This window comes from Coregonus lavaretus (genome assembly GCF_964263955.1).
Source record: "Coregonus lavaretus genome assembly, chromosome: 16".
NCBI classification, from domain to species: domain Eukaryota; kingdom Metazoa; phylum Chordata; class Actinopteri; order Salmoniformes; family Salmonidae; genus Coregonus; species Coregonus lavaretus.
In genome coordinates, this window is record NC_140003.1 from 12,729,183 (window position 1) to 12,753,981 (window position 24,799).

Here is a 24,799-nt window from a genome sequence, read left to right on the forward strand (position 1 = left end):
ATCTATCATATATGTGCATATATATAAATGAAATATATTACATATTAGTATGCGTTATCAATGGAGCAGATGTTTGGTCAACAATAAGGAATAGGCTAAGAGTTGCAAGAAAGTTTTTAACTTGGTCGAGAATTGGCCACATTAAGTCAAGTGAAGCCTTGGAGACTTTTCCCCGAATGGCTATACTGGGGATTAGACCTATTAAAAAAAATCGAACCAGCGGGTTTTCTGAGACCAATTTTCTCACTCTTCTTTGTATCCATTTCATGGATCCTTGATCAGAATTTAGGGGATTGTACTAGGGAGCTTGGAAATATTCAGAGATAAAATCTTAAAAATGTGTTAGGCTGACTCAAACAGAGTCTGTGGAAGTTCTTTGAGGTCTCATTAAAAGTCCGTTTTAAAGTCCATTTAAAAAGGTAGAGTGTCGAGGAAAAGTTTGTCAATTATTGCTGGCGGAGGAACCAAGTCTTCGAGTTTTAAGTAGAAGATACGCTGCAGACCTTGTGTACATAGCGTGCGAAGTTCAGGGAGCTTTCCCAAAAGTTTTGACAAGTAGTTCGGACGATTCAAGCCTCCGCCATTGAATGTCACTTGGTCTTTGAGGCAGTTCACTATCTTGTTTTGAAGTTCTTCAACCCTCTTGGGTTCCTTAAGCCCATGCCTCTCTGTAATATGAAAATAATACAACATAATTACCTAAATGTGAATATAAGAAATGCATTTAAACAGTCTAACATTTGGGAGAATTATTAAATTGAAGTATATCATATATCTGCGCACCTGTTACCATGGCAAGAGCGGCGATGCAGGAGAATGCTGATATGTCGATGTTCATGCTTTGCAGGTTGGAGGAGAACTCCACAATCGAGTCTATCCATTCCCCAAATCCTCGGACGCACTGCAGCCTGTGCAAGACCACCCCGTTGCAAAAAATGAGTTTGCCTTCCACTGGGTTGGACCTGCAATTAATAACAAAGTGTCATTAATTACTTTGCGCAATAAATGGGGATTTAAGAGGCTCCTAATTATTGGGGAGCTAATAAAAGCCAAAGCAACGGAGCTTGAAGGGGGCTGATCTTAATTATAGTCGAGGTTATTTCATAATTACGAAGAGGAAGAGGCTTACCTGTATGCCAGCCGCAGAACAAAAAGTTCCAGGAAGGCTGATTCGAAGAGGAGATCTTGATCCTGCTTCAGAAGATCAGAAAACCCAGGGATCTTCTCAGCCCAACCTCGGATAATCTCCATGGAACCCGTCAGGAGATCATAGAACTGCTGGATGTGCTGGGTGTCGTCTCCAGTCATTTGGTAGTCAGGGTTAGACTGAAACTGGAATTTAATTTCAACAGGGCTTAATGAGGTCCTTTAAAATATATAACCCGTGAAATTGCAAAGCCTATTTCTAGGAGGGGAGTGCTTTCTTACTATTAAATTAATGTCTTCTTTTTATTGAGTTCTCCGTTTCAAAGCGATTTACTTAGGTAAAATATGCCACCTTAAAAGACTGACAAAGTTTAGAATCCAGACCTGTCTTGCACAAAACTTTTGAAGTCCATAAATTGTGTGACAAATGCACATCCAAACATGATCAAATACATTCAGACATGGTTTGTACAAACGTTGTATTTTCACTCTAATTACACTATAAATCAGCAACACAGTGTTTATGTTCATACACAATTTCTTAAAGGGAATTAAATGGTAAACTCACCCTTGAATAGTCCAAGCCAGACATGGACGGGTTGGAATCGACATGGGACCGAACAAGGGCACTTATGAGACTGACAGGCGGCGAGGGTGGTGAGGGGTCTTGGGGACTTTTAGGTTTGGAGGGAAGACGGCCCCTTCGACCCTTTAGATTAGCAGTCCGGACAACTGTGTTGAAAGGAAGACAAGAGAAAATATAGACTTGTATTTAACTTTGATTGTTGTGCGTAAAGGTTCAACTTGCTTTACACGCAAACTTTATGCGCAGGACCGCAGGTGTTTTATGGCCATGCACGGACACGAACAATCAAAGTGACCACAATATGTCCTTACCCTCTTTCACCATTCCGACAACCATGCACTTCTGGAAACGGCAGTATTGGCAACGGTTTCTTCGGCGTTTATCGACCGGACAGTTTTTGTTCGCTAAACACACGTATTTGGCATTTTTCTGAACAGTGCGCTGCAAAGGTGAAGACAACAGGCTTTTAGCATGGACATCAGCGCCTGTACAATGAATACAAAGATGGCACTCATTGAGCTGCGCTATATAGGATGATTGATATTGTAACAGCACATTCATCCTTCCAGTTTTGGGCTGTTATATATGCGAGGAACCGAAGAGGTAGACATTCAGTAAATACAAATCCGTGGGCATTCATATTTTTACGGCCCTCTGAGACCACCTCTATTTATAGAGGTAAGATGAGGCTATTGAACCGGGGTTCGAAATAAAGTGACCATTCAATTTTACCATCTGGAATATTGTGACACTTCCTACTCCAGACAAGACTGTCATATCACAAAAAGAGCTCACAACACTGAGAGTTTTTAATGACTTTATGAAAATTATATCCAAATGTTATAACAATTGTCATAATTGTTTACTAAGCATAATTGTTTACTAGGCCTAGTCCCACCACCAATAATAAGGGGAATATTAAAATAACAATATGACAATTGTCTGACAAAAAACAACAGGCCTAACAATAATACAATTAATATTTGTAATAATTGAATTGCATAATTCACAATCAACAAAAGCATACCTTAAAAAATCCTTTGCAACCCTCGCAGGTTCTCACTCCATAATGCTGGCAAGCAGCGTTGTCCCCACACACTGCGCACAGACCCTCGTTTGACGGTGATCCTCGGGACGGGGGCGAATGAACTTGGCTGTCCATCAACTGGTGTCCATGGCCGAGCTGAAGGGAGTGAGGGAAGGCTAAGCCAGCCTGTTTCCTTAGAGCACTGGGTACCGCGAAGCTCTGGCTGTCTAAGCCTCGGTGTGCCCCTGGGTTGTCGTGGTTCATGGAGACGTGCAGTGAACCATCGAATCGCATCTGGCAACTCGACACAGGGGTACCAGGAGGGGACTGTTTGAAGGAAAATAGTGACAGCCTTGACACCGGGTTTTTGCGCTGGTCTATCATATGAGAGGTCGCTGCCACATAGTTCTGGTGGAAACTGTGGAGGGACCCAGGGTCCTCCCACATGTGATTTGGCTGAACCTGGAAGTTTGGTGTGGTAGGGGCGTGAGGTGAGGAGGGTTTGAAGTAAATTGAGCCGGAGTGGGCCATCATCTCTTCCGACTGAGGTGGCAAATGGCTCTGCTGATGATAGTTGTGCATCTGGATGTCCTCGACTTTGATGGAGGACTGCTCTCCAGAATGGGGCATTTGATATAGACAGGGCGGTTTAACGTCGTAGCTGGTGCTATAGTTGTCAATGAATGTGCTGAAACTAGGGAGAGAAGTAGTAGCTGTGATCTCAGTGTTGGTCAGGTCCATACTAAACTTAACAAACTCAGGTGTTAAGAAGTCGCAGTTGTATTCTCCAGCGGTGTGGTAGCTGTAGCTCTGCGAAGCGGGGCTGGCTCCTTGCGGTGATGACCCATACTGAGCCTGAACGCAGGGCATGGCTGAAAACGAAAGTGACAAAATGTTGATGTTAAAATCAATTTACAAGCTACAAACTATAGACATGCCATATCATCTACAAAGTAACAATAATTAGAAACAATTTTGATGCGGATCTGATCTTATGTTCAGATAACTTATTTCAATCGCATTGTTTTAAACGGGACAATTTCGGAATACATGGGATTTATTCATAATCATTCTTTATTATATACTGTAGAATAAGCTCTCCTACCTTTCGTCTTGGCACTGTTTTTCGGTGACACTTGAAATGGATAATGTTGTGTGGAGGTCTATGGGGTCAGGATTCAAGAAAGCGTCTCTTTTCTGGAATCTTCCCCTAAAGAAATAATCACTTTTACTTATATTCATTTAGAAAACGCAATGCCATCAGAGAAGTCAATGTATATTCCAAGAATCCATGAGAAACAAGTTAGGCAATTAAGCACAATATCCCGACATTTTCACTATGATTTTACTTATGCGAGCCTCATAGCCTAGGCTATAGCCTAATTGATAAAGGTTAAATAATAAAACTGCATAGATGAGCTTTGAAATCACACACTGCTTCGCAGTTTCCCGTTATATGCACAAGCATTACATTTTGAATGAAGAATTTTGAAGGTTGTCGCTGAACATCCACCCTCCACGGCATTGACATCAATGACTTTCGCAACTTCTCCTTTCCAAAGTAACGTTGAACAGTCAATGTAAAATGTAACAATTCTCAACATGACACAATACGTGAGAAATAAACTGTTACAGAAAAACTGTTTCGATGCCTCCCAATCAATATTATGAAGCCAGATCTCACAACTAAAATTCAGACACAAACCGCTTATTAAAGTAAACATAACGCTTATTGAAATAAACCAACCTACCTTCTTTCACATCAGAAACGTGGTTGTCAATCCATGCATAAAGCATGTAGATAGTCTTCTTCAATTCTGTAAAAAGCTCCAATGCGTGAGGGAGAGTACAGCCTACAATACCAAGCAATCTATACGACTTCCTCAGAGCACTGCGCGCGATACAACCATCGACTACCCTGTCTGCCAATGTGCCTTTGTTTATGTGAGCTCTGGGCACCACAGCCCACGTGTTTCACATCACAACGTCATCTGCGTCGCCAGTGACCTGCACCAATCTCTTTTGGAACATGGTCCAGTCAAGACGCTGAGTCCGTTGCATTGCCTGTGTATATGTGCACCTGAGACGGCTCTCCTTAGGGATTGTATACTATAAAAAGTATAGGAAAACATTATTGACATATGGAAACAGGGTTAATGAACAAAAATGTGAATATCTATATAGATTCATGTAAAGCTTTACTGTGTCATTCTGTTAAGACAGAGTTTATCACCTGTTTGTGCTGCACATCATTCTCATCATTAGCTTCAACCAACCAGGTGTCTCATCTTAGGTATTTCGTAGCAGCAGCCAGGTATTCAAAATAGCCTAGGAAAGAAGCACAGCAGGTCACATAGATTTACACGAATTGTACAGGTAAAGCTCTGTTGCAATGTGTCAGTATGTGTATAAGCAGTTTTTGAACATGAATAGCGTATGCCTTATTTTTTGTCAAGTGGAATATTTGCTCAACATTCGATAATGTTTTAGTGGCCGTGATTTGTTTATCCATGCATGTCATAATCACCCTAGTGGTGGTCTCCAGAGCGGTTCACCACTTTGTTTGGTTAGAAAGGCTAATGGACGGTGGGTCAATACTATTCCTGGCTATCTTTAAACTCAACTAGTAGATTTCAGTTGGACTCCAACCAATCCATAATCGCGTGGGTGTGTGGCCTACCTTTTTCACAAGCCGTCAGTCATGTTTTCTGCTGCTCATGAGCAGACAATAGAACGGTGGGCAGGGCTCATTATTAAGTGTGCAGAGCCAGTTGTCATGGGTGAGCCCATTTAATCGAGAAAGGGAAACGCGATAGGGAGATCACAGAATGGAGAGTGATGCAGAAAACGAAGGCTTTGACGCAGTCAACAGACCTCCAGAAATAGTCCTGTCCCTATTGTTCTTGTGCTGTAACAGTATTGCTGGTCTTTAGTTTACACCTACATGCACGTGTATCCACTACACACTCTTAGCAAAAAAGGTTCAGGATATAACCAAGGGTTCTTTTTCTTGCTTCATATATAGCCCCCCTAAAGTTTCTATATAGAACCCTTTCTTTATGGAACCAATTTCGGTTCTATAGAAGAACCTTAAGGGGTGCCATATATGAAGCAAGCATAGAACCCCTTTTTCTAAGAGTGTAGGCCTACTCCACAGCTGTTTATTTTAGTAGCATGGATCAGCCACAGAGGCTAATGATGATAGGGGGTGGATATTCTGGGACACATTTATGCAGCTTTGGGAGGGAAATTAGTAGGCCTAGGCCAACAATTCAATTGTCTTATACTTACTAACACATAACCTATTTGCTAATCTAAGTCCATATTTCCATGGAATTATGAACACACATAGTCCATGATCAGTGAACTCTGTTATAGTCATAACATAGTTATAACTAATGGACAGTGGGGGGAGAACCCTAACAACACTTCATGGTTGCACTCACCTCTAGAGGACACTATTGTTCATCACCCATAGATCATCCAATCCCTATTTACCTCTGACTTGAATGAACTAAGGCTACAACAGTACACTTTAGGAGCATATAAAATCACCTATACTGACATGGAAAATCTAATGTTTTGTAAATGCAGACTTTGCTGTATTCCTGCTCAGTGGAATTTCAGAAGTTGTTAGCCTAGGTCTAGATCCTATATGAGACTAGGTTACTCAAGTAAATTGTTTTTAAACAGTATTGTATTTGCAGGAAGTGCTTGAAAAAACTAGATGGTGTCTACCTCTTATTCAATCTACCCTGTAAAAAGGTTGATAGCCATAATATGTGTTCAAAACAGAATAAGAAAATGCCACCTTCTATCTTTGTTGTAGGCCTAAAGTGCATCAGTTACAGTGAATTAAAGGTTTTCTTGTATGGTGAGTCAATTGCAAAGTTTCTCAAATTATCATAGGCTTGGCATCCTATAGATAGTGGGACCATACAAAATGGGAGCATTTCAGGTTTTGCATATACCTACAGATACTCCCATATTATTATGCATTGTTATTTTTTTAAATCAAGGAAAAAATTTCCTCTTTTACCCAATGCAACGTAGTTTATTAGTCTACACCATTATGTTATAACAACAAGCATGTTGTATTTTTCTAACAGGGATGAGCAGTAAAGTCAAACAACTTTATCCTGAAAGTCTCAGTTGTTACTGTACATTATTAGCCTACTGCTATTCCTTAATCTACTGTTATCCGGTTACCAATTAAAGTTTAAAATGAAAATACAATTAGCAATTTAATTGCCCATTTTACTGTAGAATAACTAAGTACCTCATTTATATGCACAATTAATTGACAATCATTTGGACATGGGGAGCTAATCATATATAATCAAATCAGAGCAAATATATTTTCTAAAAATGATAGCTATTTATCTGTGGTGGATGGAATTTAGACTGACATTACTAATCATGGTCAAATGTGTGCGTGCGTGCGTGCGTGCGTGTTGCACCGTGTCTTTTGTTGACCCAGGAGTATATTAGCACTCATTAGATGACAATTGTGCCGTGTGTGTGTGTTTGTGTCTGTGTGTGTGTGTGCGAGCGTGCACGCATGCGTGTGTTCTGTCCATAGACAGACTGTAAAAACAAAAAGTTGCTGTCCATGGTGCTGAAAACAGTGTGCGTTGTCATGCACAGTAAAAAAAAAAGGTGATCTGTCCATGGTGCTGAAACAAATGCTGTCCAAGAACCATCATCACTGCTTATATGCACACTGGCCCTGACAAGGTCAGCATCTGTTAAACCGGCCTCTGACACAAATAGACCACCGCGCATGGACATGGTCTTACTACACAGTAGTCTACCTGCACACATAGAGGGTCGGTCTGAGGTAAGCGGTGCGCAGTCACGCTCGAAGATAAAATAGGATCGATCATGATTGGACAACCCTCTCTAATCTCTGTTTTGATTGGTTTACTGGGATGCTCATCAAATTGATCTACTTCCTGGTTCGACTGCCAAGAGGGTGTTGCTAGCAACCGGTCACCTAACAGACTGTCAAGTTGCTGTTTTCACGCTTTGCAGTCATTGATCCTGGGGTCTGTGCAGGTTGATAGCTGCCAGAGACATCGGAAGAACTGTAAGTTCATTCATTCTTAGCACAAGATCCCCCATGGCATATACTTTACTAATGCACCCAGAGATTCTGAACCAACTTCTTTGGCATGCATTATGAACCTGTGGTTTTCTCTCGCTAACTCTAGCTAACCAGCTCAGCTAACTAACATTAGGCTACGAGGTGACAACTTTTGACTATGTCGGTCAAGATGTCATTGCACTTACTGCTAACGTTAGCTAGCAACACTGTACAGTATTTATTAGCAAAGTATAAATATATATAATATAATATAATATGCCATTTAGCAGGCGCTTTTATCCAAAGCGACTTACAGTTATGCGCTACAGAAGCTGCCCTGCCCTGTCATAACAACCATGTCAGTGTCAGTGGTAAATAATAGCTAGATAAACCATTTGTTTATTATGGCTAGCTAGCTAGTAGCCTAACTAACCAGCCACTATCCATGGACCAAAGCTAGCTAAATGGATAATGATGATACATAATTGCTTTTCTATAGTACATTTCCTAGCTAGTATGGAAATGTGTAAGGGTTGGTGTGAGGTGTGACCCAGGTGTGGTGCAGGATAGACAGTAGGTAGTAGGCAGAGATGGTGAAACATTGATCTTTACTGGTGGTCCCAAAACCAGGATACAAAATAACGGACTTGTCACAAAAAAATAAAGGAGGAGCAAATTGGTCTCCAAAAACAGCCTTACAGGAAACATACGAAATACTAACTATGACTGAAAACAACAATGAAACAGGGAGAACACTTCTAAAGTACATGTACATACGTCTTGCGATCAGACACTGATTAGTACTGTTTGGCATCGAGAACTAGCAGAGAAAACGGAGCAAGGGAACACAGGGAAGTGTGGGCATAAATACACACGTGAACAGGTAGACACAGGTGACACCAATAAGATAATCATTAGTCCAGACTGTGAGTGAGGAGGTGCCTAAGGTTGTCGGAGGATGACACCTAGTGGTTCGCTCCGGAACTGTGACCCCCTCCTGCAACAGGGGAAGATCCCGCATGGAGAACCACACCCTCTGTCCCGGGCAAAAAAACGGGGCTGGGCGACGCCTGTGGTTTGCCTGATGTTGAGACCTGACCGAGGCCCGCTTAAGCGCCGCCCGTACCTGCCTCCAGGTGCGGCGACAGCGACTGATGTGGGCCTGGACCGATGGGACCGCCGCCTCCTCCTCTTGCTCGGGAATAGGGTGGATTGGTACCCATATTGGCACTGAAAGGGGGACAGGCCGGTGGACGAGCAGAGAAGGGTGTTGTGTGCTCCATCTGCCCGTTCGACTGGGGATGGAAGCCGGAAGACAAGCTGACAGAACCTGGAGGCGAACTGAGGACCCCGATCCGACACCACGTCTTGGGGAAGGCCGCGGACCCGGAAAACGTGCTGCACCACCAACTTAGCCGTCTCCCGGGCCGATGGGAGTTTGAGAAGGGGAATGAAGTGGGCAGCCTTTGAAAACCGGTCCAAAACGACCAGGATGACTGTGTATCCATCAGAGGAGGGTAGGGCGGAAATGAAATCCAGCGAGATGTGGGACCAGGGGCGCTTGGGGATAGGCCAAGCCTATTAGGGGGAGTGGTAGCGGTTCTTAACCGTGAGGTCGTTGAGCGGCCAGTAATCAATGCACGGCCGCTGCCCACCGTCCTTTTTCCCCACGAAGAAGAAGCCTGCACCCGCGGGAGAGGTAGAGGGACGGGTGCCTCGTCGATATACTCCCTCATGGCCAGCGTCTCCGGCCGGGACAAGGAAAACAATCGCCCTCGTGTGGGCATGGCGCCCGGCAGGAGATCGATAGCACAGTCGAATGGCCTTTGAGGAGGTAGGCCCTTGGCACGCCTCTTACTAAACACCTCCCCCAGATCCCAATACTCCCGGGAAACGCCTGCCAGGTCTGAGCCGGTTACAGAGTCTGTACCCGCCGTCCTCCCGGTGGCAACCGCCGCTAGGGCGGTAGGCGGTTCAGAGTGCAGGACCTGGGGAAGAGGTGAGGACAGGTAGGTGGTCTGGGACGGTGGATTGGGCTGATGAGTGGTCGGTGGAGACCGGAACAGGATGGACCGCCCCGTGGACCAGTCTATCCAGGGTTTGTGGGTGACCAGCCAGGGGTGCCCGAGGACGAGGGGACACTCCTGAGAGTCCACAATGAAAAACTGGATATCCTCCCATAGCTCCCCTGCCACCCGGACACGCACGGGGACAGTGCGCCGGGTGATGAAGCCCAACCCCAACGGCCGGCCGGCCGGCCGTCCAGGCCCATGACCAGAACCGGCTCGGAGAGGGAGAGTAACAGAACGCTCCACCCTTGGGCCAGCCCCGCTTCCATCAGGTTTCCCGCGGCCCCCGAATCCACCAGTGCATGATCCCAACGCGCAGCACGGGCCCACTGAACCCTGACGGGGAGTAAAGTCCAGGAGTCTCTGGGGTTGGGGTTTTGGTTCCGGCTCGCTAGCACCCCTCCCGATATTAGCGAGCCCTCCCGTTTCCCGGGTTCTCCGGGCATGAGTCGCAGTGGTAACCTGCCTGGCCGCAGTACAGGCAACGTCCCTGGCACAGACGTCTCTGCTTCTCCATCCTGGACAAGAGCACCTTGCGTCATCCCTCTCTCATGTGCCCTCTCATGACGCCGATTGTCTACCCACACCGAGAGGTCGACGAGGCCGTCCAGTCGCTCAGGCAGCTCCCTGAAGGAGAGTTCGTCCTCCATCCCCTCCCTGATAGCCCCTGCGCGTAAAGGACGACCAGGGCGGCCTCCTCCCATCCTGCCTCTCGAGCCCGCATCCGGGAACTCCACGGAGTAGTCCACCACCGAACGGTCACCCTGCCGACAGGCCGGGAGCCGCCTTTCCCAGTGTCCACCCAGAATTATACACAGGTCAGGGTGAGGGGAGATGTAGGCTAGCCATAATTATATTGAAATCGTCTTTAGGGTACACAAGTTGTAACTTGCTCATGCAACTCATGAGTAGGTGCGTTCCACCAATTCGGTGCCATTTGAGAAATGGTCAAAAAAACTTTTGATTTCACCTAATTTTAACATTCTGTCATAAAGAGCACATATTATTTTAAATAAAAAATATATACTAATCAACTAATCACATTAAATAAATAATTATCTTCGAAAATGACTTCGTAAAAGCAACAAAATAACTAGGGCTTTATAATGATGGTAAACAAAACTTGGAGAAATGTTGGCATTTAGTGGGTTAAAATCTTTCTAGAAGTCACAGAGGGTGCACTGAGGGATATGTCAAAATGCTGAATTTCTACACTTTAGCAAATTTTTATTCATATTGAAAATCAGATTGATTGAATTCTCCATGTGGTCTATATTAAAGGGCACTTCATTTAATATAACAGGATTTATAAAATGCAATATTGGTGCACAATTTATACTTAAAATATCAAAGGGACACAAAAGGCACTCTTTTCATGGAATGACCCAGGTAATCGATTGATGTAATAACCGTCACTGGCAGTATTATCCAGTATCTGCCATTGTTACTACAATGCAATGTTTCAGGTCACTCAGTTTTAAATAAGATAAAGGATTTTGTTGCATACTGATACATGAATGTAGGCTAGTTTAGTAGCTCAGGGTAAAACATTTTCCACAGTAGCCTATTTGATATATTTGTTGATAGAACTGACAAACTGTATGACACGGACTGGATGGAATCTTAACTTTCCGAGCAGTCTCACCCTAAAGGCATTCCATTGCCCTATGTCTTCTTTCCATTTCTACATTCCCACGTTACAATCTTAAATGTCTACTTAATATGCTTTAATGCTTGCTCTTTAGAGCCAAGGAGCACTTCATCACTTTAATACACCTTTAAATAACATACTGTTAACTAGCAATGCCTTATGGAACAGCTTGTCGTACAGCTGGAAGGCACCACCATGGTATGATGGAGGTACCTGTTCACCATTCACAATGAGACAGTAAAATGGGGATAGAGGCCTTTGCATAGCACTGCCTCTATATCAGTCTCTGATGAATATTCATGAATCACAGTGTCATGACACGCTCTGTAATTGGCAGCAACATTAGTAATGACACTGCTGGTATCGAGTTCCTGCATATTCATGTCGTGGGGCAATATTTCCTAGTTGGGCTGTTTTTTCCCTCAAATGTATTCTGAAGCTGCAGGTGGCCTTGATGCCACAATCAATTGCCTGTTGGATTGAAAATCAGGGAAACCAATAGTTTCTTTGTAAATCTTTTTGTTGATGAATAATCTAGCTAGCTAATCATTGTGGAAGACAAGGGGATCTAAACAGGCACATTTAGGCCTCATTCTCACTGTAAGGCTTTGTATGAATTTAGGTCTAGCCTGTTTAGGACAGTTTATTTACTTGTAGGCCTATTTCAAATTGACAGGCTTTGATTAGATGCGATTACGTCTTACTCACAAATCATGTCTCTGTTATTCAATTAACTAGGCTAATTCTAGTTGATCTACAGTGGGGGAAAAAAAGTATTTAGTCAGCAACCAATTGGGCAAGTTCTCCCACTTAAAAAGATGAGAGAGGCCTGTAATCATAGGTACACGTCAACTATGACAGACAAATTGAGAAAAAAAATCCTGAAAATCACATTGTAGGATTTTTAATGAATTTATTTGCAAATTATGGTGGAAAATAAGTATTTGGTCACCTACAAACAAGCAAGATTTCTGGCTCTCACAGACCTGTAACTTCTTCTTTAAGAGGCTCCTCTGTCCTCCACTCGTTACCTATATTAATGGCACCTGTTTGAACTTGTTATCAGTATAAAAGTCACCTGTCCACAACCTCAAACAGTCACACTCCAAACTCCACTATGGCCAAGACCAAAGAGCTGTCAAAGGACACCAGAAACAAAATTGTAGACCTGCACCAGGCTGGGAAGACTGAATCTGCAATAGGTAAGCAGCTTGGTTTGAAGAAATCAACTGTGGGAACAATTATTAGGAAATGGAAGACATACAAGACCACTGATAATCTCCCTCGATCTGGGGCTCCACGCAAGATCTCACCCCGTGGGGTCAAAATGATCACAAGAACGGTGAGCAAAAATCCCAGAACCACACGGGGGGACCTAGTGAATTACCTGCAGAGAGCTGGGACCAAAGTAACAAAGCCTACCATCAGTAACACACTACGCCGCCAGGGACTCAAATCCTGCAGTGCCAGACGTGTCCCCCTGCTTAAGCCAGTACATGTCCAGGCCCGTCTGAAGTTTGCTAGAGTGCATTTGGATGATCCAGAAGAGGATTGGGAGAATGTCATATGGTCAGATGAAACCAAAATAGAACTTTTTGGTAAAAACTCAACTCGTCGTGTTTGGAGGACAAAGAATGCTGAGTTGCATCCAAAGAACACCATACCTACTGTGAAGCATGGGGGTGGAAACATCATGCTTTGGGGCTGTTTTTCTGCAAAGGGACCAGGACGACTGATCCGTGTAAAGGAAAGAATGAATGGGGCCATGTATCGTGAGATTTTGAGTGAAAACCTCCTTCCATCAGCAAGGGCATTGAAGATGAAACGTGGCTGGGTCTTTCAGCATGACAATGATCCCAAACACACCGCCCGGGCAATGAAGGAGTGGCTTCGTAAGAAGCATTTCAAGGTCCTGGAGTGGCCTAGCCAGTCTCCAGATCTCAACCCCATAGAAAATATTTGGAGGGAGTTGAAAGTCTGTGTTGCCCAGCGACAGCCCCAAAACATCACTGCTCTAGAGGAGATCTGCATGGAGGAATGGGCCAAAATACCAGCAACAGTGTGTGAAAACCTTGTGAAGACTTACAGAAAACGTTTGACCTGTGTCATTGTCAACAAAGGGTATATAACAAAGTATTGAGAAACTTTAGTTATTGACCAAATACTTATTTTCCACCATAATTTGCTAATAAATTCATAAAAAATCCTACAATGTGATTTTCTGGATTATTTTTTTCATTTTGTCTGTCATAGTTGACGTGTACCTATGATGAAAATTACAGGCCTCTCTCATTTTTTTAAGTGGGAGAACTTGCACAATTGGTGGCTGACTAAATACTTGTTATTTTCCCCACTGTATATTAGAACCAGAAATAGATGAAATCATCAGGCAACATTGTGTCTGACTCTGAGCCACTACCACTATTTACTGTTGCTTCATAATTTGCTGTGTTTCCATTTCGGTCCTTCTAAAGTCTCCTAGAATGGATGAGGGAATTGGCTCAAGCTTTGCATAAGCTGCATGGCTTTCTCCTTGAGCAGCTGGATGGCAGGATTTTCTCGCCTTGTGCCTGCTGCACACTCCAACTTGTGGTGCTGATGAGGAGGCTGTCCTGGCAGCAGTTGAAAAGGCCAGGCTCTGGTTGAAATCGATGAAAGCAGGAAAAAGTCGCACACCAAACCACCACTGTTGGTCAGGGTAGAAGAGCGACCACAACACTAGCGCCCTTGAGAGCAACTTCCTAAACATTCAGCAAACTGAACAAGCAAAGAAAAAGGGGTAGGCTAATTGTAACTGCTTTCAAAGACAGATTATTATGATGATAGGCTAGGTCTATTATTATGTGTATTTGTCTTTTTTCTTCTCAGTGAAAGTTCTATTTTGTCTTGCAGGAAGCATGGCGTTCTGAAAGGCAGTCAAAGGAACTGCTGTCATAGCAAGTTGAGGCTTGGTAGCCTTTTATGGCCTTACACAGCAGACCGGAAATAGAGAAAAACAGGTGAGCCTCTAGCGTCCACATTGTTGAAATGCTACAGTGAAACTTGAAAACTGCATGTCAGCCAAGTCAAATATATGCAGAAACCAACTAGGCTTAGAGACCTTGGTTACTTTTTGGTGACCTTGGTAATATTTGGCCTTGTAGACCTCAATTTAAATGTCTTGATGTATTAGGCCTATACCGTTTATATTTAGAAATGATGAAATATCAGAAGATGGTTTGCTTATTCTTTATTTGTTATAATACCATTTTGCTCCTTGTCATCATCCCAAAGCATTAATGGGTAAGCAACTTCGAAGCAGTGATATACAATGTCACTCATTATGCATGCTGCTAAGAAATTAGGCTAGTTCTTCACATCTCCTTACTGATGACCTTTGAGTGAACTCTTCTGCAGTTTTTTGTCTGTTTGTTTTGTTGTAGATAATCTGGTCATACTCTATAGTTACTGTTACTGTACTATACTATGAATACTTTTGGTTTATTTAGGCTTTTGTATTAGCTTTTCTTTATTAGTTTCTCTGCAATATATTTTTTTGTACTGTGCAATGTTATCTTAACACATACAGTGCATTCGGAAAGTATTCAGACCCCTTGACTTTTTCCACATTTTGTTACGTTACAGCCTTATTCTAAAATGGATTAAATTGTTTTTTTCCCTCATCAATCTACACACAATAACCCATAATGACAAAGCAAAAACAGGTTCTTAAAAAACGGAAATATCACATTTACATAAGGATTCAGACCCTTTACTCAGTACTTTGTGGAAGCACCTTTGGCAGCAATTACAGCCTCGAGTCTTCTTGGGTATGACGTTACAAGCGTGGCACACCTGTATTTGGGGAGTTTCTCCCATTCTTCTCTGCAGATCCTCTCAAGCTCTGTCAGGATGGATGGGGCGCATCGCTGCACAGCTATTTTCTGTTCTCTCCAAAGATGTTCGATCGGGTTCAAGTCCGGGCTCTGGCTGGACCACTCAAGGACATTCAGAGACTTGTCCCGAAGCCACTCCTGCGTTGTCTTGGCTGTGTGCTTAGGGTCGTTGTCCTGTTGGAAGGTGAACCTTCACTCCACTCTGAGGTCCTGAGCGCTCTGGAGGAGGTTTTCATCAAGGATCTCTCTGTACTTTGCTCCGTTCATCTTTCCCTCGATCCTGACTAGTCTCCCAGTCCCTGCCACTGAAAAACATCCCCACAGCATGATGCTGCCACCACCATGCTTCACATTAGGGATGGTGCCAGGTTTCCTCCAGACACTTGGCATTCAGGCCAAAGAGTTCAATCTTGGTTTCATCAGACCAGAGAATCTTGTTTCTCATGGTCTGAGAGTCCTTTAGGTGCCTTTTGGCAAACTCCAAGCGGGCTGTCATGTGCCTTTTACTGAGGATTGGCTTCCGTCTGGCCACTCTACCATAAAACCTGATTGGTGGAGTGCTGCGGAGATGGTTGTCCTTCTGGAATGTTCTCCCATCTCCACAGAGGAACTCTGGAGCTCTGTCAGGGTGACCATCGGGTTCTTGGCCACCTCCCTGACCAAAGCCCTTCTCCCCCGATTGCTCAGTTTGGCCGGGCGGCCAGCTCTAGGAAGAGTCTTGGTGGTTCCAAACTTCTTCCATTTAAGAATGATGGAGGCCATTGTGTTCTTGGGGACCTTCAATGCTTCAGACATTTTTTGGTACCCTTCCCCAGATCTGTGCCTCGACACAATCCTGTCTCGGAGCTCTACACACAATTCCTTTGACCTCATGGCTTGGTTTTTGCTTTGACATACACTGTCAACTGTGGGACCTTATATAGACAGGTGTGTGCCTTTCTAAATCTTATCCAATCAATTGAATTTACCACAGGTGGACTCCAATCAAGTTGTAGAAACATCTCAAGAATGATCAATGGAAACAGGATGCATCTGAGTTCAATTTCGAGTCTCATAGCAAATGGTCTGAATACTTATGTAAATAAGGTTTTTTATTTTTCATAAGTTAGCAAACATTTCTAACAACCTGTTTTCGCTTTGTCATTATGGGGTATTTTGTGTAGATTGATGAGGGATTTTTTTTATTTAATCCATTTTAGAATAAGTCTGTAACTTAACAAAATGTGGGAAAAGTCAAGGGGTCTGAATACCTTCCGAATGCACTGTATGCATGTGGCATGTAGATTTTGTCATTAATCTAAATTGACAATATTTGAAAATGAGGTGGGGTATAGGGTTTATTATGAATTAGCATGTGATTTATTATTTTTTATTACTTAGTGGTGGCTGCCATTTTTTTCTACAGATAATGCATGGTTTCTTTTTTACAAAATCAATCATAAAGAATGTGAAGACATATGCATAATAATGAAACACATGTATTAATGTGCACTGTCCCCTGGAGTCATATGACAATAAAATGGATGACTGGTTTGTTTATGCGGATGGTCTAGGCCCGATATCGCACGTGGAGGCGGTTGAACAGATGAACATGGCCTTCCAAGACGAGCTCCCGTCCAGACAAGCCCAGCTAACGGCCTTACACAACACCCAGGAGTTTGATGTGCTCATTGTAGGGGGAGGAGCCACGTGCTCAGATTGTGCCTTAGACGCCGTGACACGGAGTAAGCTGCCTTTTGCAGTCTTTGTCACTTGCAGTCTACCAGTTGTTCCTAATGCTTTAACTGTCCATTCCCCTGCATTTCTTTTGCATGTGGATCATTTATTTGCAACACACAGGATAGGCCAACTGCTGGCTTGAAGCAAGGCCAGAATTTACACTGAGTGTACAGAACATTAGGAACATCTGCTCTTTCCATGACATACACTACATGACCAAAAGTATGTGGACACTTAGTCGTCGAACATCTCATTCCAAAATCATGGGTATTAATATGAAGTTGGTCCCCCTTATGCTGCTATAACAGCATGCACTCTTCTGGGAAGGCTTTACACTAGATGTTGGAACATTGCTGCGGGGACTTGCTTCCATTCAGCCGCAAGAGCATTAATGAGGTCGAGCACTGAAGTTTGCCGATTAGGCCTGGCTCGCAGTCGGTGAGTCCTATTCATCCCACACCGATCTCGACAAACCATTTCAGTATGTACCTCATATGACCGGGGCAGCTCTAGCAGGGCAGAAATTTGACGAACTGACTTGTTGGAAAGGTGGCATCCTATGACGGAGCCACGTTGAAAGTCACTGAGCTCTTCAGTCAGGCCATTCTACTGCCAATCTTTGTCTATGGAGATTCTATGGCTGTGTGCTTGATTTTATACACCTGTCAGCAACGGGTGTGGCTGAAATAGCCGAATCCACTCATTTCAAGGGGTGTCGACATACTTTTGTATATATAGTGTAGACTGACCAGGTGAATCCAGGTGAAAGCTGTGATCCCTTATTGATGTAATCTGTAAAATATTGTTCAATCAGTGAAGATGAAGGGGAGGATTTTTAAGCTTTGAGACAATTGAGACATGGATTGTGTATGTGTGCCATTCAGAGTGTGAATGGGCAAGACAAGATATTTAAGTGCCTTTGAATGGGGTATGGAAGTAGGTGACAGGCGCACCAGTTTGCGTGTGTCAATAACTGCAATGCTGCTGGATTTTTCACGCTCAGCCAACGGCAGGCCAGTGGTCGAAAACGGGTCATTGATGAAAGAGGACAAAGGAGGCTGACACGAATTGTGCAGAACTACAGACGAGCTACAGTTAGTCAACTGACAGTCTAGTACAACATTGGTGCCCAAAGACCCATAAAAGAATGCACAACTCATCGTACCTCAACACGAACGGGATATGGCAGACAACGACCTTAGAGAGTTCCACTTCTTTCAGCAAAAAAACAAGAAACTGTGGTTGCAGTGGGCTAAGGAATGAAAACACTGGACAGTGGAGAATTGGAAAAACATTGCCTGGTCTGATGAATCCCGATTCCTGCTGTTTTACGCTGATGGGAGGACTAGGGTATGGAGAAAACCACATGAGTACATGCATCCATCATGCCCCGTGTCAACATTGCAGGCCGGTGGTGGTGAAGGTGTGGGGGGTGTTTTCATGGCACACATTAAGCCCCTTGTTAAAAGTGGAGCAAAATTTGAATGACACAGGATATCTGATCATTGACAATCAGGTGCATCCCTTCATCGCAGCAGTGTATCCATCTACAAATAGTTTTTTCAGCAGGATAATGCCCCATGCCACAAGGCTAGGATTGTCCAGGAATGGTTCCACGAACATGACAGTGAATTCAGCTTACTACAGTGGCCTGCCCAGTCACTAGATCTCAATCCAATTGAGCATCTGTGGGGATGAGATGGAACGAGCTATTTGGAGTAGAGACCCACTACCAGCCAACTCTACACAACTGTGAGAAGCATTGGAGTCAACATGGGGCAGCATCACTGTGGAACACGTTCAACGCCTTGTAGAGTTCATGCCCCGACGAATTGAGGCAGTTCTGATGGCAAAAGTGGGTGGTGCAACCTCAATATTAGGAAGGTGCTCCTAATGTTTTTTACACTCAGTGTATACAGTGCATTCGGAAAGTATTCAGACCCCTGGACTTTTTCCACATTTTGTTACATTACAGCCTTATTATAAAATTTATAAAATAAATGTTTCCCCTCATCAATCTACACACACGGACAAAGCGAAAACAGGTTTTTAGACATTTTTGCAAATGTATAAAAAATAAGAAACAGAAATATCTTATTTACATAAGTACTCAGACCATTTGCTATGAGACTCGAAATTGAGCTCAGGTGCATCCTGTTTCCATTGATCATCCTTGAGATGTTTCTACAACTTGATTGGAGTCCACCTGTGGTAAATTCAATTGATTGGACATGATTTGGAAAGGCACACAGCTGTCTATATAAGGTCCCACAGTTGACAGTGCATGTCAGAGCAAAAACCAAGCCATGAGGTCAAAGGAATTGTCCGTAGAGCGCCGAGACAGGATTGTGTTGAGGCACAAATCTGGGGAAGAGAACCAAAACAATTCTGCTACATTGAAGGTCCCCAAGAACACAGTGGCCTCCATCATTCTTAAATGGAAGAAGTTTGGAACCACCAAGACTCTTCCTAGAGCTGGCCCCCGGCCAAACTGAGCAATCGGGGGAGAAGGGCCTTCGTCAGGGAGGTGACCAAGAACCCGATGGTCACTCTGATAAAGCTCCAGAGTTCCTCTGTGGAGATGGCAGAACCTTCCAGAAGGACAACCATCTCTGCAGCACTCCACCAATCAGGCCGTTATGGTAGAGTGGCCAGATGGAAACCACTCCTCAATAAGGCACATGACAGCCCGCTTGGAGTTTGCCAAAAGGCACCTAAAGGACTCTCTGACCACAAGATTCTCTGGTCTGATGAAACAAAGATTGAACTCTTTGGCCTGAATGCCAAGGGTCACATCTGGAGGAAACCTGGCACAATCCCCACGTTGAAGCATGGTGGTGGCAGCATCATGCTGTGGGGAGGTTTTTCAGCAGCAGGGACTGGGAGACTAGTCAGGATCGAGGGAAAGATGAACAGAGCAAAGTACAGAGAGATCGTTGATGAAAACCAAGCTTGAAGCGTCATACCCAAGAAGACTGAGACTGTAATCGCTGCCAAAGGTGCTTCAACAAAGTACTGAGTAAAGGGTCTGAATACTTATGTAAATGTGATATTTCCTTTTTTATTTTTTTATACATTTGCAAAAACTGTTTTTGCTTTGTCATTATGGGGTATTGTGTATAGATTGATGAGGGGAAAAAAACAATTTAATACATTTTAGAATAAGGCTGTAACGTCAAGGGGTCTGAATACTTTCCAAATGCACTGTATACATAATCTTTTAGGGTATCATCAACATTGCCAATATTCTGGGCTCATGATTTGACTGATCATTGTAAGATAACCTCTAAGAAACATAGTGAAATTGTCTGATTACTCTACTAGTACACAAACTATTAAGGCAAAACTATTTTGATTAGTCTCACATTTTCTCTCTCTAAATTCTGATTAATCCCATTTATTCAGCTAGCACAGCAGCTGCAGTTTTTAACTGCATTTTGCAGGGATTTTGAGTGGCGGCACACTTTTGTTCCAGTCCCCCCTCACAGCATCGGGTGGAGGGATATTCTCCATCCTGATGTTGCATAACCTCCTAGTCATTGTGCTGAAGCTGCCTCCAAGCCGTCTCCCTGGGGCTCAGCCTGTAAGGCCCTTCAGAGGCCAGCTCCGGAGGATGGAATTGCAGAATCGCTAGTAGGACTTGGAGGATTTTTCCCTGGAAAAGACCAGGGGGCAAAGTCCAATCACCAAAAATGTAAAGATGTCTATTTTGTTCCCCCTGATGAGGGTTCCTCTTGCAGTTACCATTACATCCTAAATCAATTATCTATGCTGCTGGTTAGAGGTTTCTTTAAGCTGTTTTTCTCCTTTATCCATTTTGACTGTCTAATGGTGAAATAGTGGGGGTTTTGGAAACCCCCGCCTCATCCCCCTTTCCTAATCCACATTTATTTTCCCTTTCTTCTTTTCAAAATTGGGATTTACTGTGTCTATCCGTCAGGGACAGAACACAAGCCTCCAATGGTGGGAGTGACGAGCAGATTCAATGTTAAATCATTTTATGGAAGTCAGACAATTTCTCCTGCAATATAGACCTACTTTCCTTTTAGATAACAATATATTGACAAAAACATGACAAAGTAAAGTGTGTATATTCTTTTTTTATTTTTCTTCTTTACTTGTTGGGTCCTTGAATTATTATCCAAACATTTTGACTCGTTTTTATGGTTCACAAAGTCAAGTCTAATGAAAATGCTTGCCGTTTTTACCCAGTGGAATATGTATGCCTGCACAATATTTCTCCCATCATGCATTATTACAGCAGAAGGACATGCATATGAAAATAATGTGTGATGTATTCTAAACATTTGGGACAATAAGTAGCCAAATATCAGCTTGCTGTTGATCTGTTGCCTTGGTTCCCTTCCTTCTGTCAGATCTTAAAACTGCCCTGGTGGAGCGAGACGATTTCTCATCTGGGACCAGCAGCCAGAGCACCAAGCTCATCCACGGAGGAGTCCGATATCTACAGAAAGCCATCGTGAAATTAGATTACAAACAGGTAAATGCTTCATTTTTTCTCTGCAGCTGACACTTATCCGGTGAATTCCTGGTCCGTCTGGTCATATTGCTTTATTTACCCTCTGGATTCATTTTTCATTCGGAAGAAGTCTTGACATGCTCACTTTGAGTTAGTGCCTGTGATTTTTGAAGTTATTTCAAAGAATTCCTACAACTTGGAAAGAGAGAAGGAGTAACTAGTGCCCCTGTCATTATCAAGATGGGAATTAGGCTAATACAGGAAAAGTAATGGGAGGAATAAAGCATTTGGGTCTTCTTTTGTCAATGTATTGTTAAGAAGAGTCACCCAGGTTCAAACTCAAATGTCACAGTTTTCTGTTACATTTCAGAGGACTTGAAGAATCTCATTATTTTAGGCCTGTGTTTTCTTTGGAAGTCTTATTTTCCTATCTGTATGAACATGCTGAGGTCTTGGAGGTGAGCTGGAGAAGGGGCCAATTAGTGTGATTGCAGGAAACGTAACTGCAAAGTCAGCAGCAGTGCAGCAAAGTACAGGCTTCTCACCTACTCTACATGCCAGGGAGGAAACGGAAAGCAAACTAAGGCAATGCCATTCTGTATTTGTTTTGGGCCGGCAACTTTGGTCATCCATGACAACAGTAACTTTTACATGTTTCTACTAATAAACGATTAATCACCATTATACTATTTCAATCCCTGACCTAACAAGACATGACCCATTTATTTATATCTGTTGTTCTAAAGAAATACATTGACCTGATGTTATTTCACAGGACTCCACTAGCATAAATGTATTAAATGGTTATTTATTCACACTTCATGGTTTTATAAGCTACTCTGATAGCAGTCAGTGTATTTTAGTATTTTTTCTAAGGTTACCTCAGTACTATTGTAGTAGGCATTGAGAGAAAAAAAATATGACCAGTCTTCAGAAAGGGCTATGTGGATACGATTGAGCTTGTACTATGATTTTTTTTCCCTGGATATATTTTGATCTTCATGTCTCCTCCAGTATATGATGGTGAAGGAAGCACTACATTAGCATTCCAACCTCCTGGATATCGGCCCAATATGTCTGCACTTTTACCCATAAAGCTCCCCTATACAAGTAAGAACACCCTCCCATCTCAGCATCTTAGATCAATTTCACTACATACACCACCGAAAATACCACATGAAGCAGTAAACCTTTCCCTTGGTAAAAACATGAAGTTTTGAAGATGGAGATAAAGTTTATTGTCATTCAGCTGAACTTAAGAGAATCACCCGGGGCTGAGAGGTCCATCGTGGGTGAGGGTAAAATGGCTGATGGTCCACCGTTCCTGCTCACTATCTCACCCCGGCTCGCTGAGCCTTGTGTGAACTTAGGGGCTTGATTTGATTGGTGCTGCCTGGTATCATGAGCGTTAATTGCACATGACATTTAAGATCCTTCTCTGGTATTTAAAGGAGTGTACAGGTGTGCCTCATTACTGAAGGGTGTGGAAAATCTTGATTGGCTTCCAGTACTCTGCCATGTATTGTGTAAGTCATCATGCCAACACAGACCCTATATCCATCACACTCAGGAGTGCACATCTTACACCAACCTACCTTCCTAGTTCCATTGTAATCCATAAAGCTCATTATGTATTATTCATTGTTGATTTAGTGTGACGCAAAAATCCATGTACAGAGTGATACCTAATTGATTAATAGTAAATCATCTGAATTTGATGACATCATCAAGTGCCACTTTCTTATGACCTTTTGTAATGATCTTTTTGATTACAGAAAGTAGAAATGCGCCTTTTTCACATATGTAGTACCAGCCGGTTAGGCACCCAATCAGATTGAGCAAAAACATGCAAAACACCATGAGAGAGAATTCATAGCAAGCAGTTTACTGGAATGACATTCAGATGAACTGAAATGACATTCACTCTCATGGGATGGGTGAACAAAAACAACTAACTGAAAGCCACACCCCCAATAAGCCATGAATATGACCACATTGAGGCATATGTCTGTGTTTCTATAGCCATATGCACCATGCCACTGCCTACTTCATTTCTTCATTTAGCAATAATCCAGTGCCTTTATCACAGTCAGCATACGCACATTTTAGCTTTAATTAGCTTTAAAAATGTAAAATTTTCTCTCAGTCTCATGGCAAAATGTGTATGATAACATTAGATAACCTACAAAACTGCAATTCTCTTTGCCCCATGGCAAAATGTGTAGAATTTGAAGAACCCTTTTTGGTTCCAGGTACAACCCTTTTGGTTCCAGGTAGAACCCTTTTGGGTTCAGTGTCGAACCCTTTCCACAGAGGATTCTACATGGAATCCAAAAGTGTTCTACCTGGAACCAAAAAGGGTTATCCTATGGGGACAGTCGAAGAACCCTTTTGGAACCCTTTTTCTAAGAGTGTATGGTGATGGAGATAATGAATAACAGGTTAAAATGGTTTATTTCCCCTTTAATTGTACCTTTTCCACTGAATGTGAAAGGTGGTGGCAGCTTCCCTACTGCTGGGCAGGGATCAAGATGTCCGACCTGGTGGCTAGAGCCCAGTGCTTGAAGAGCAGCTATATCCTCAGCAAGACCAAGGCTCTGGAGCTCTTTCCTATGTTGAAGAGAGACAAACTTCTGGGCGCCATTGTCTACTATGCTGCAAACCATTTCACCTCAGTCGTCCAATCAGTCCTATGTGCAAAAAAAGGCCCTGCACCTTTAAGGTCCCCTTTTTCACTAAGAATCCGGTTTTGTAAGTGATATCTCTGTCAGGCTAACATATATGATATAGTCCCATATAGAGCATATTATATATTATTTTATCTTTATTATCATCTACCCTCCCTAATCTTTGGCCTTTTAGGTTCCCTCGTAGAAATAACCCTTTTCATGCACAGCAATGTAATTACTGGCCTGGCTATGTGAGCGGAAACAAATGAGAAATAACATGGTTTAAAGCAGAAAATAGCCAGTAGGCATTCCCTTGTTAGTTCCAACCAGTCCCAGGACCCATCTTTCTCCAGGCTATACGTGCCTCGTGTTGGCATCAGAAAAACAAAGCATATGTTGATTGTTAGCCAGGGTGTACATAGCATGTCCTGTTTACTCAAGGTCTCCTCTGTAGCCTCAAACTCCCAACTTGGTGTCTCCAGGCTATCTGT

The 24,799-nt window shown here is 43.1% G+C and overlaps 1 protein-coding gene and 1 pseudogene across 2 annotated transcripts in view; one reads left to right on the forward strand and one right to left on the reverse strand.

The window, feature by feature from the left end:
* Positions 1–411: 411 nt before the first annotated feature.
* LOC311143600 (nuclear receptor subfamily 4 group A member 2-like) lies at positions 412–4,556 on the reverse strand (the record flags this gene model as incomplete). Its single annotated transcript, XM_084179453.1, has 7 exons — positions 412–668; positions 784–962; positions 1,130–1,332; positions 1,715–1,878; positions 2,044–2,173; positions 2,760–3,631; positions 4,511–4,556. 7 exons carry the CDS (start codon positions 4,554–4,556, stop codon positions 412–414), a joined length of 1,851 nt encoding a protein of 616 aa, XP_084035579.1.
* Positions 4,557–9,664: 5,108 nt separating this feature from the next.
* Positions 9,665–24,799, forward strand: part of LOC311143397 (glycerol-3-phosphate dehydrogenase, mitochondrial-like) — a 32,184-nt pseudogene continuing 17,049 nt past the window's right edge. Inside the window, exons 1-6 of the transcript in view lie at positions 9,665–9,679; positions 14,478–14,564; positions 16,994–17,164; positions 21,536–21,660; positions 22,654–22,749; positions 24,134–24,296. The product of the transcript in view is annotated as a glycerol-3-phosphate dehydrogenase, mitochondrial-like (transcript). The remainder of the gene's footprint in view (positions 9,680–14,477; positions 14,565–16,993; positions 17,165–21,535; positions 21,661–22,653; positions 22,750–24,133; positions 24,297–24,799) is intronic.